Genomic DNA, 13,881 nt, shown 5'->3' on the forward strand with positions numbered 1-13,881 from the left:
AAAAAACAACAACATATTTTTCGCGTTTTATCATCGTGTCATCGCATTTAAATCGCCCTTGCAAGGGCGAAAAAATAAATGACACTGGAATTGCATAAATTTTCATTGTACTTTAGTCATTGTTGGTCACTTTACCCTTTATGCTATTTTATCTTATATCACTCAAAAAATTTTTAGATTCTCCTATTTTTTATGCCCAAAAAAACATTTTTTTGTTTTATAACGATTCGTATTTTTCCGTGTCTCACTAATGATAGGGGAAAAAAAAAATTTTTTTCAAAAAAAACGACTGGTTGAAATTTTAAAAAACCAAAACTCAAAACACCTGTCGAATATTTCGCTTTTGGAAAAAGGGGGGGGAAAATTAAACCCTTTTTGGGGTTTTTCAGCAACGGAAATGCTCAAAAGTCCAAAAAGGGTTCCCCTTTTTATCATTTTTGTCCATTTTTGATTTAAAATTTTCTATAACTTTACCATTTACAAAAAAAATGTGTAGGTAAAAAGTATATCATTTTTAAAAACTTGGCCTTTTTTAAAGCATTTTTAACAATTCTAAAAAGCAAAAATTTTGTTTTAAAATTTTTTTTACTTTAAGATATCAGAGTCCTATATTAAAAACCTTTGGGGGTTTTTTTAGAATTTTCCCAACAAACACCACAAACCTTTTCCCCAATTTATTGCTTTTTGAAAGGGAAATCCTTTTGGGGAAATTGGGAAATAGCAACTATTCAACTTGTTTGCAGGGGAGCGCTAAAAGGGCTTTTGGGGTTGAACCCCCAACAAATGTAGGCAAAAAAACTGGGTTTCCCAGTGCGGGGGTTTGGGAAAAACTGTGAACCCAAAAAAAAAAGCCCCAACAGGTATGGGGGTAAAGCTTTTTCATAATGAAATTTTTAAAATTTTTTGCGGGCAGTTTGGTCTTAAACATAACATTACAATTTGTATTTCCTAAGCTTTCATTTTTTTATAGAGGGCCCGGGCCTTTATAGACCAGATTATTTTCAGGCGGGTGGTTTACAAAGGGTTTTTTTGTGGAAAAAAAGAAGTGAAATTTTTTTACAGGGGCAAATTTTATTGCAAAAAATTTAACCCAAACTTCACTAAACACGAGGGGTGGGAACCCAAAAAATTTTTTTTAGACAACCCTGTTATTTAAAAAAATTTTTTTTTTTTTTCAAATTAACGCCAGTAAGCGTTTGTACTAGGCGGGCTATTTCCCAAATTCTGGGGCAAAAGAGTTATTTTAAAAAAATTAAAAACTTTTCTGTGGTAAAATATATGTTTTATGACTTTTGCTAAAAATTTGTTAAGATACTGACCTTTTGGTATTTTTAAGGTTTTCCATTTTTTCGGTATGAATGGGGCATGGGACGATTTTCCAAGGAAGGAAAATTTTTGGCAGGGTGCCCGTTCGGGGTGGGGGAAGGGATTAAATTTACGATCGTTTTAAATTTTTTCCGGCCCTCAGGACCAAAAAACCCAAAATAAAGCGTTTTCACCAGCATGGATGATTAACCAGCCCGCGCATCCCCTGCATTTTGACCCGGGTCTTGCTGTTCGCTAAAACCGTTTATAACAAAATAGTGATAAACGACCAGCATGTTTTTCCTGATCAGACCTTTCGCGGAAGCGCAGGCTTTTCTGGATCCATGCTGGTCGCAAACCCATTATGTTGGTATTGATGATCGATTTAATTTATGTTTCATCATTTGATTGAATAATTATGTAGTAGAATATCTTTGTATGCTGCTTCAAACACGTCTGCGTTTATATATTCTCAAATGACTGCAAACTGTATCTGATACATTTGATTGAGTTTATTTTACGAAAGAAATATTATAACAAAGTCATAACAGTATTATGTTTACTTATGATACATACATGTACTTACTTTTGGCGTTTAAAATTTAAACTGTTGAAAATTTTGTATAGCATGTATAAAATATAGTGATTTATTTTATGCTTTTCAGTGGATTACTGATTTATCCGTGAAAATTATATTTGATAATTTCACAGTGAAAATTATCAAAATATAATTTCACTTTTTTCAATGACGAAACTACTTTTTTAAGATTTTCCCCAAGTGGTACCTCAATTTTATTTTTACGAACAATTCTGACAATATCAGGCTGTTAAAAGAAATAGCAAAGCTGAAATAGATAAATAACTTAAATGTCAAAAGTAACACAGAGAGAAAACTTAATTCTATTCTTTCAAATTCCAATCACCAAATTTCGTCTCTAATTTTTTTTTGTTTCGTTTTTACAGTCTGAAAAATACATTCCTTCCCTATGCAAAACTGACATTTGGGCATATTAAAGTATCCTACGAGCAATAACTGCCGTATGCTTTCTGAAAAATTGAAAAGCATTGACAGCCATCACTCGTAAAATAAGTAAAACAACCCAGCGTTCCTTCAACAAGCTTCCAAGTTTTCCATTTTCCTAGCTCCTTTTCTGAATGTTTTTACTTCTGTCAACACTTTTTTTTGTCTGTTACAATCCTCAAATAAGTTTTCTTTCTTTTAAAAAGGTGTATGACTAACAAATCCAAATTATTTCCTTCTGAATCTTACACAATTATTTTCCTCCCATGAAATACACAACTTTAAAAAATGGCTGCCGTTTACATTTTAGAAAGCCAGGTCTAATATAAATTCGCAGTAAGTAACAGAAATATGGATGGATGGTTGGAATTTTCTCCTGCAAGAATTGTTTGTTTTTATTATTAAGACAAGCGATCATTCATATTTTTTTAATAAAATGAATAAATATCACCGTCATTTAAACTTGATTGGCGACTTATTTTTCAGCTCAAGACTTCTTGTTTTAAATGAGAAATTCCGTCTAAATGGGGCTCTACAATGGGGGAAAACAGATTTTAATATTAACGTTTAAAATTATAATGGAAATTTTCGTTTTAAACTTGTTTTTAAGCATAAAATAAAAAGAAAATTTGTCTGTTTGTTGTGTAAGATGTAATTTTATTTCATCTCGTGAACTTTAAAAACAGTATTCTCACTCGTGGCTACGCCACTCGTGAGAATACTGTTTTTAAAGCTCACTCGATGAAATAAAATTTCATCTTACACACAAACAAACAAATATCCTCTATATAAACAACCACGTTGTATTGTTTTAGAAACTGAACCCCTGGAATCATAAGGAAGACGTCACGCATGTTCCTGTAACTAAGCTTACGTCACTAGTCAACGACACGTCTGCATTGAAACCTATACCTGATAAGAAGTTTTATCTGGCTATGGACTTTAACAAGGTTGATGACTTTCACTACCATGACAACAAATATTATCCACTGTCTGCAATCAATGATACACTGAGACTGTTTGTACCACAGATAAACCACGTGTCGTTAATCCTACCACCATCGCCGCCACTCACACAGCTTGCTGATTTAGATAAAGTATGCTCAAGTCTTTTCTTGTATTTTTATTTCTCATTATCACCTTATTAGCAAGATTAACTTTTTCAGATATGTTAGTAATAGAAAGAGCATCGAAACACGAGGCTATCTGATTTGTACGAGGGGTGTAGCCCCCGAGTATTAATCAGATTGCCAAGTGTTTCGATGTTCTTTTTCTTGTGTATAAACATAAGAACGCATTCCCTGCCGTCACAACATGAAACCCAGAAGAGTAACCAATGAACGAGCATCTGAATATGATTTTCTATCGCTTTCCTTTACTCTGCCGTCCCCAGTAAAATAAGCCAATCAATTGACATGCAGTGGCGTACGGGTAACTAATACCTGCACTCCAGTTAACGAACTGTGCATGTATATATATACGATTTAACTCTTGACACATTTTCAACAGAAAAGTCCCCATACTATGATACAATTTCGGTTATTATATGTTCTTTCATTAAAAAATCAATTAAATGCGTGTAATACCATTTGCTTGTATGTGCTAACAAGCTATAATAAATGACGCACGAGCGGGCACCTGAATAGAACTAGTGATGTTCTGACGTGTAAATTTGTATTTTATCTATCCTGGCATTAATCCCTATTGTGTAAACCTTTTTATTACTTTTTTCTGATGTATGACTAGCCGATATTCGTTTTCTGATCTAGATAATCAAACCAATTTTGTTCCATACAGAACGCAAACATCTTGTACTTGCTACACTTTTTAATTACATGTAAATGTTTTAAATCATCAGAACTTGTTTTGCAACTATGAAACAGTTGACGATAGAAACTGCACAGAGAATTACTGCGAGTGTGTTTACAGACTGCATGTAGATTTAAATGATGTTGTGGAATTGGTGATCTTAGATGAAGGTCAAACATACAACGCAAATCACCCGATGCATTTACATGGCCATAAGTTCAATGTAATTGGAATGGAAAAAGTATGTAATCATTAAGTTATATCGATTTTAGTTTTCGTGACAATATATATTGGATACATACATAGTGATAAGAAGCCCACATTTCACATGAATCTTTACCTTTGTTTTTGTATTGCTTTTGATTTGATTTTGTTTTCAATTGTATTGTATTCTATTTAAAGTGACATTTCATTTTGTTGTATTGTATTTAAAATGACATGCTCATTTGCCATTGTCACATTGAGCTGAATTGATTATATATAAACCAAAAGATAGACTTATGGTGATTGATCAAAAGTTAGTATATAAATTAAGTTTAGGATAAAATATAAATTTCCCCCAAATATAAAACGACTGTCGCACTCTTTTGATAAATTGAACTTTGAAGGTTAATTTCGATGAATATCCAAATTATGAAATTGTAAGGAATTAAGTAAAATGTGCACTTATTTTGAATTTAACCTACTAGTATTTAGTCACTATATAGTATATACGCTTGAATGGACATAAAGTCCTTTTAATTATAAAATTAGGACACACGTTATATCTGCTTTAATAGAATATAAAATAGTATAGATTAAAACAAAATAACAACAAATATAGGCTACTTTCCTTTTAATTTAATTGAATTCTAAAACAGTTTAAAAGAAGTTATTGTGAAATTTGGTTTCTTTACCTCCAGTTAGGAGACACTCTGACATTGGATAAAGTGAAACAGCTTGATGCCGAGGGAAAACTACACAGAAACTTTGTAGATCCCGTCTTCAAGGATACGGTTACAATACCAGATGGCGGGTACACTATTATACGATTCCACGCAAACAATCCGGGTAAACCTTTTTCTATGTTATAGTACTTTTTGTAAGCCCAACAGCATTGATACATTAAAATATCTGGATTCAAAGATTAACCAGCGAGAGAAAAATTCACGGAACGCAACAATGTGTAGTCACACTGGACCACTGGAAACGTATAAAAAATATCTTAAAATGTTGATAATTTTTTTGTAGTGATACAAATTAAAGAAGTTTAACGATCTTTGATCAGGGTGGCTTCATATAAAACATGTATTTTCATTATCGTGGAATTCTTGAATCTTAATTGAAAAACGTTCGTTTGGTAAAAGATTATTTTACAAAAATATATGGAGAAAATATAATTTTGCATCATTGTATGTTACTATGCCATGATATCAGGAATATTTAGATATCCTTATATTTGCATAGCAGTTATCTTTCTTCAAAGATAAACTGTGATAAACTTTATGTAAGATATTTATAATGAAGAAATGTATTGGAATCTAGGAAACTCTTACTGCATATGTCAAATTTGATTAAGAGAATACACAAACTATGTTTGGGAAGATTCATTCCCTTTTATTGGTCAAGTTAATTTGATCATTTCTTTAAAATATGCCATTTTTCAAATTTTACCATGTATTTATACTGTGTTTACCTATAGTAACGTAATATATCTTCTCTGTGTGTACTCAAAAGATTGTAAAATTAGAAATAGCCTTTATAGCAATTGTCAGAATTTTTAAGTATCTTTGTGCATGCTGTTTCTTAGTGTATTAAATTGTTTGTTTGTTTGTTTGTTTCATTTTACGCCTTTTTCAACAGTATTTCAGTCATATAGGCGGGTAGTTTCCTAACCATCGTTCCTGGAGAGTTACACCAGTACTAGACTACCTTCCTCCGCGCTAAACTACCAAAGCATCTCCCGGGGATCGAACCCACGCCAGAGAGATAACTGGATTAGAAGTCATCGACTCTAACTTGTTGGGATCAAATGAAAGTTACGTGACATGAAAATATTTTATTGCCATCATTTATTATTTGCTAAAACGTGTTTTTCAGGGTTCTGGTTCTTTCATTGTCATATAGAATTCCATGTGGATATTGGTATGGGCTTAATCATACATACTGGAAACGAAACTGACCTTCCACAAGTACCTAAGAATTTCCCAAGGTGTGGGAACTGGAAATATACCGGATAAATTAACAGACACTAAAAGATCAATGCTTATTTATAATCATCTTTAATTTGAGAACGTGTCGACCATGGAACAAAGATTTAATCAGAGTGCGTCTGTGCATCTGTTTAAAGGTGTTCACCTTTATTTTCACTTATTTCCTTTACTATATTTGTAGCCTTTGAATAAAAAGATATAGATAACTGCTGTGTTACTTTTGTCTTTATTGTCTTCAAATGTTATGTGTAATTAAAGATGTTTCATTTTATATAACTCTATCCTTATATCTGTAAATACAATGTACTTCAAAAGTGCAACAACAATGCTCTGAAGTACTTAACATATTACAGGATGGGCACATTAGTTCAAACTGGACTTGGCCATCCTTAAAACAAATGTTTGTTGGCCATCCTTAAAAAAAATGTTTGTTTGCAGTAACCCGACCCAGAATTTTGAAGGTGGGTAGGTCGGTCGATTTTTTTTTATTGAACTGTACTCCCAAATAAACATGGACTTTCAAAATGCTGGACAATATATGGTTTGATAATCTGGTAACAATTAATAAATTGATAACTGAATTCTAATTTGATGAAACCTACATTTTATTTCTTCCATTAACCTATAAAAGAACCAAAACAAAGCACAAGGCATAATTTTCTGATTGATATTTTTTTTTCATCCAGACCATGAAAAAAAATTTGAGCAGGGGCAAATTTTGTGAGTCGGTCGCGTTACTGCAAACGAACATTTTTTAAGAATGGCCCGCGGCAGTGAGTTGCTAAATTATAAGCAAACTACACTGACAGTAACAGTCACTGTTGCCGTTTATGGCATGTTCCTGATTACGTATATTTGATAACTTGTGTTGTCTGATTTGAAATTTAATGATATTCGCCAAACACAGTGAACAATCTAGAAACAGATGTAACAAGAAAAATATTACATACATTCGTATGTAATATAGGTACGATTGCATACTACTTTTTGTGAAGACTTAAAGTTTGCTGCATGAAAGGTGTAATGTAAAATGAACATGTCATGAGATATAGCAACGGACCTATTCCTGATTTTTTTTGTGTAATGTGTATTTTATAACACTTGCAACAATCAATACCAAATGGTTCTATTGCATTTCTATAGTGCTAACAGGTTATAATACTGTTTAGAGATACCATAATATTATAAAAAGTGGAGATGAAAAGACCAGGGTTTTGAGGGTGAAACGTCCAGGGGTGAAACATCCAGGAGGTGTAAAGTCCAAACACCTAGAAGAACTAAACAAGGTGTCCATTTATTATTTAATCTTATTCTGACAAATACTTACTGTGACAACAGACAACAGTTTAATACAACAGTAAATTAAATATGACTAAAGTGTAACAACATAAAAGGTAGTTGTACCAAATAAAGGACATCATTACACAAATACAATAACCATCGCAGTCAAACTAGCAAAACTAATGAAATAAATGACTTTTGTTACTTCTATTCGTGAACACTTTTCTTCTTTTAACATACTATTCACATTTTTATCTTCCATCATGCACCACATATAAAAAGAAGCACTATGAAATGACTAAGTGAAATAATAAGATACATCAGGTCAAAATATTTCCTATAATTATATGCAGACTCACGAAAACTGTGTCAACTCGTCAGTTGTCGACTCGATGAGTGGAATAGTACTGTGATCTATTAAGTGAACTAGTTAAAGTGGTTATTAGCTAAATATGAAATGTAAGACATTTTCATAATAAACAACTGCCAAAATGTAACCAGCTTTGTTAGGGAAAGTTAAAAATAAGACGGTATAAAATTCAACATGTCGCATCAAAGACAAGAGCTGTCATTAGACACAGAGCGAACCCCTCTTATAGAAACAGAAATCAATGCAGGGTTCGATCAAGAAAACAGTTGTAGCAGAGAGCACCAATTGCGTTTTGAGGAAAACACTAACGAGAAGGATATACTGTATGAAATTCACACTGCTTCCGGAGGTCACGTAAATGTGAGAAATGGTGAGATTCCTGATGATGTACCTAGGAATACTACAACGTAAGGGTTTAATTTGGTTATATAAATGCTGCTGAATGCCTACACTAATCTGTTTTTAAGTGTGTAAGTAAGAGGACCGTGCATTCATTAAAGCTAGAGCACACGCATGGGTTGAACATTTCACAAATTAATCGGGTGTTAATCTTATACTTTTGTTGTGGCGTTGTTTTGTTTGTTTTTAAAATACACGCTAGATTTCTTTTATTTGAAACATCACTGATAGTATCTGTTACATAGCCCTTAACGCTGTAGAAAACTATTTATTTAAGTGCTTTGCTTTCAGCGGACATAATCATGTGTTGAGAATATTGATGCCAATAAATCATTTGAAACAGACAACGGGAATTCAAGTTATAAAATAGAAAAAAAATGACACACAATTAAATAAATCTTTTTCATTATACAATTTATAATTATATATTTTTTAGCTCAAGATGGAAAAGAAAAACTGGTAATTCTGATTTATACTGTATAAAACATCTTTGTTTCCTACACTATCTCATTTCCTGAATTTTTGTTTTCCTTTATCAATATTTTTGTAACTTATTGTTGTCATAAACAACGTCTTTTTCAGATATAATTCAATATTCCTATTCCTAAATTACAATTATCTTTAAAATAGCAATGTTTTATCGCAATCAAATAATTTAACAAGTCTTTGCATTCTTTTAATCTCTCTTACATTACGTTTGAGAAGAAAAAGAAGAAATTAATGTTCCATCAGTTCTAAAAGCAAAAATGATGTATTACAAATTAGCAGGAAAATTAAAAACTTTAAAAAAAAATCAGAGGTAGAATGACATGTTTCAAAAATCTTTATTTAACAATTTTCAGGAAACATCCGAAAAGTTCAAATCTTTACAACTTATTTAAAGTCATTTATCATTTTTTAAGGAATACAGAATGTCTTATGCACCTTTTGAAAGGAAACACTGGAGTAGGGATACTTGCTTTGCCAGTTGCCTATAAGAATGGTGGACTCTGGGTAAGCTGGATCATTAAAAACATAATAACATATGTTCATCATGTCAAGTCACATACTGTAATAAAGAACTCAGCAAATTAAGTTTGTTTTAGTGTCAAATTACTATGTTGTTTTGTAAGGCTTTAACTCGTTTCTAATTTATTATGCAACCTTATTAAGTGACACATAGTGGCTTAAATTCTGTATATACAATGTATATATAGTGTATTTACCAGTCAAATTCATTAGACTATTTATCATGGACATGATAATATGTGTGTTAATCAATTCATATTTAAAAATCGTAACATGTTTAGCTATGGTCAAGACTTTGTTTTTTATATTTCGTCTCAGCTGAGTCTTGGATTTGTGACTGTCATTGGAATGATTTGCACTCACTGTATGCACGTTTTAATACGGTCTGGAAACGAACTTCAGAGGAGGTGAGTGAATAATCTATGTCTGGTCAATGACATGCTTATATTTCTAAATAGATTTTATGTTAAAACGCATACGAATGATATGAAATATATAATATGTACATGTATTTTCAATAATGTCCGATATAGTATGCAGTATCTTTGTCTGTTAAAGCTGCTTGCCTCAAAGTTAGCCAAAATGAACCTTGAGAAAATATGTACCAAGATTTTAAGAAAAGTAAAAAATTCACAATTCAAGAACGATATTCATGTTATATGAAATAAATGGTTGATTCAGCATTTTTTAAAACCATATTTACTGCGGCGCTAACGCCATAACGGCTATTGTCACATATTCTGACCTATCATTGGAAATTTTCGTAGATTTTAGTGTAGTTTGCAATGTGTAAATTGCTACCTTTGTTCACTTGATAACATCTTACTTTTTAGAAATATTTCATTTTTATTATGAATTTATTTCACTAAACTTTTGTACAGTTTGAAATTTTAAAAAAATTATTGTACAGAAATAAAGGCATGCATTTAGATTATGCAAGCGTCATGGAGGCGGCATTTGAAACAAGAACTGATTGGTTAAAAAATTGGAGCAATTTTGCAAGGTAAGAATGACTTCGACTTTTTATTTCATCATATAAATTTTAGGATTCATCGATCCAACAATTCTTCGATTGTAAAGTTAAACTTTTTCTAGATAGTGGAACTGTTTTTGTTAAATTGTTTTATAGCTGATTATTTACTGCTTTGATTTCAACTCTTAAGAAAATTATTGTTAATAAAATAACAATACTATCATGGACCAATATGAGCGACATATCTGTGTTATTTTTCTGTTCTAGGAGAATGGTAAATACATTTCTAGTCACCACACAACTTGGGTTTTGTTGTACATATATAGTCTTTATCGCTGAAAATATAAAACAAGTAAATACAATTTTATACTATAAATTTAACACCGACTTAATAAGACAAATGAAAACGTTTAAATATTAAAATAATACTGCAAAAGTTGAAAAAGAGTTTTTACAACAAAGAATGCAGCACTAAAAGTGAAAGTTGCATATTCTACCCAAGAATTGTCATTCTGGACACTTACAATGTCTAAAGCATAAAAATTAAAGTACAATGCAATTGTTATTAAGAACTGAGAAAAAAAAGAAAATATACCAAAATCAGGGCAAACAATGTAGTGAATGAATATACGTGTATTATAGCAAAACCAGGAGATGATGAAAGGGACCAAGAATATAAATTTATCAAATATGTCTGTTTATGTATACTAATCAGTCTACTTTTGGTTTAAAGGATTTCTATTGAAAAATTATTTTATCATTCAATAATTGTTCGCATGTTATGATACTTAAGAAAAATGAGTATGCAAATTGTCAACTACTTTGAGTATCTACGTACTATATAAAAAGAAAGTATTCAATAAATTTGAATCATTTTATCACTTGAAAATACCAGTAACGCATAATCTTTGTTTCAGGTTATTGAATACTCTGCCCCAGTTTTATTAGATACAAAACTTTACATTGTCATGGTAACGGCGCTGCTCATACCGTACTCGATGGTTAGAAGCCTAAAAATTCTAGCACCATTCTCAGCTATTGCCAATCTTCTAAACCTGGCTGGATTTGTGTTGATAATGGTGAACTTGTGGCAAAACATACCAGATATTCGTACTCGAAAGTCCATAGCTGAAGTTCAGAATTTGCCATTATTCTTTGGACAAGTTTTGTTTGCATTTGAAGGTATCGGGTTGGTAAGAATGTGCACGCTAATAGGTGCACGATTTTGCTAAATTTGTATTATAACGCCGGTCCTTTTGTTACCTTTATTTGGTTTTTGTAAGTTAATTTCAATAAAATACATGTATTGTCATCCACAAGTGATTGCTACTTCAAGAACTAATGATGAAGCATTAATGTTTTCGAACACAGTGCTTTAATTAATACAATAAAGTCAGCTTGAATACAAAAGTCAGAATAACTGATGTTCTTACAATATGGTTTCAACAAAATTATTGTTAATATGTAGTTCTCGGTACTTGCGCAATGAATTGTCCTTATTTTGATCAGGTACTTCCGTTATACAAGAAGATGAAGGATCAAGACGCGTTTCTGGGTAAAGTTGGAGTACTCAATCTTGGTTTAACCTTAGTTATAGTACTTGACAATGCTGTAGGTTTCTACGGCTACCTGAAATATGGAGAAGATACCAGGGGCAGTATAACACTAAATCTTCCAAATGACCAGTGGTATATAACATCGTTATTGCCAAATTAGTAGAACATGCATTTTATATTCCTCATCCTTTCAACGAAAAAACACACATTTTCTGCTTGTCTAAATTTGAGAAAGAAATTTAGAAATAAAATTAGTCTACTACTCTTCTACTATAGAAAGTGATATAAAACACTAACATTTATCAAAAATCAAAGTATATAACCTAAGTAGATTTATCTAAAGGTATAACTAATTTGGCTATGAATAGCAGAAAAAAGTATTACATCCATTAAATTTAGCATTATTTATTGATGAAAGCTTGCAACTTATTTGAACCTATATCGAGGTTAGTATCTGTTATTGACCAGTAATTGTGTCAGTACGACTCGAATACATGATTCTTGTGTTGAGTTGAAAATACTTAAACCACTTTTTTATTGTCACGATAGTTACTTTAGTTTTTACTTGTTTCTTTGATAAACATTTTAAAAAAAAGTTACTTTCAATCTACAGGTACAATCTGTGTGCGAAGCTTTTCTTTGCGGTCTCAGTGTTCCTGAGTTATGCTGTACAGTTTTATGTACCTGTTGAGATAATATGGCATTATACGAAGAAACGGAGTAAATCAAGACAAATATCTATACCATTTTATGCAGAATATATACTGAGATTAGTCTTAGTTTTATTAACATGTAAGTTCTTTCTTACATTTATACAGTGTCTCAGAAGACACCTTCTTACATGGAAGTTTGCATGATTAATTTATCATTTCTATAACATATAGGGGCAAATTGTTCGTCTTCTTGTACAATAAAAATATTACATATTCTATATTCATATGTACAAATCGATCTTAACATAGATTAACGTGTGCGAAGTTGCTGAAATTTCGTAAACGCGCTTAAGTTCACGACGAATTTTACTTCACATTACGGTTATAAGGTGTGTACGTACTTTGTGCCATCATTAAACAACTCTGTTTATTAAATACAGTTTGAAAGTTACCATTTTACTTTAGACAAGGAAACCATAACTGTTAACTATTACAATTCCAGGTGGACTTTCTGCACTTGTACCACATCTAGATCTTCTTATTGCACTGATTGGCGCGTGTGAAAGTTCTTTCCTAGCTCTTATTCTGCCGGCTGTTATAGAAATAACCACATTTGACTGCAAAAAAAATGTTAAGATCAAAAATGGAATTTTCATAATACTAGGACTTGTTGGATGCGTTACTGGAACATATTCTTCTCTTTTAGAAATAATTAAAACATTTTAAATAAAATTGTCCTTTCACATCAAAGATGGTGACTAATAAAATTAGAGTTATCCCTACGAACTTCAATTTGTACCGCTAATAAATCGATTGACAATACATAAATAAGTGCACTAATCCATAAATGTGATAACCGAGCGTAATTCCAAGGATAATCATGGCCACCCGTTAAGTATTCACATGTCGAAAATGTTTTGTGAAATGAATAATTTTCTAGCATTGCCTGTGTCTGTTATACATTCAAAGGTAATCAAGCCGAAGTGTATGAGTTATCAGATACAAAAGAAATTGTGCAATGCAACTATCAATAAGTAGTAAAATGTTTGCCTTGCATTTTTATGGAAATTTGTTGTTGAAATGTTTAACAGTAGTGACTGCTTTATTCATGTATGAACTACATGCATTTATTATATAATTTATTTGAGTATTAAGTTGTATTTTATTTTTGTTTTCTCCGACAATGAAAGAAGCAACACTAGCCATTCATTTACATTTACTATGATTCTGTTCTTGTGAACTTACATTTGTTGTCTTAAATGTCGCACATTTAATTTTATTTTCTGATATGCTTTGTTAATTGAAAGGAATAAA

General features: G+C 31.5%; 2 protein-coding genes across 2 annotated transcripts; both read left to right on the forward strand.

Annotated features, from left to right (window-relative positions):
- Nucleotides 1-862: 862 nt before the first annotated feature.
- On the forward strand, nt 863-6,531 carry LOC132738361 (uncharacterized). The gene is made up of 5 exons (XM_060725848.1): nt 863-868; nt 3,142-3,423; nt 4,185-4,376; nt 5,038-5,185; nt 6,215-6,531. The coding sequence occupies exons 1-5, from the start codon at nt 863-865 to the stop codon at nt 6,352-6,354; spliced, it is 768 nt and encodes a 255-aa protein (XP_060581831.1). The 3' UTR covers nt 6,355-6,531.
- A 1,594-nt stretch (nt 6,532-8,125) lies between these two features.
- LOC132738362 (proton-coupled amino acid transporter 1-like) lies at nt 8,126-13,352 on the forward strand. The gene is made up of 9 exons (XM_060725849.1): nt 8,126-8,385; nt 9,280-9,370; nt 9,704-9,792; nt 10,296-10,388; nt 10,626-10,710; nt 11,276-11,551; nt 11,868-12,046; nt 12,528-12,706; nt 13,070-13,352. Exons 1-9 carry the CDS (start codon nt 8,153-8,155, stop codon nt 13,291-13,293), a joined length of 1,449 nt encoding a protein of 482 aa, XP_060581832.1. The 5' UTR covers nt 8,126-8,152; the 3' UTR covers nt 13,294-13,352.
- Nucleotides 13,353-13,881: the final 529 nt, after the last annotated feature.

Source organism: Ruditapes philippinarum, unplaced genomic scaffold, assembly GCF_026571515.1.
Source record: "Ruditapes philippinarum isolate M1 unplaced genomic scaffold, ASM2657151v2 ctg869_1_1_1_1, whole genome shotgun sequence".
Taxonomy (NCBI): Eukaryota; Metazoa; Mollusca; class Bivalvia; order Venerida; family Veneridae; genus Ruditapes; species Ruditapes philippinarum.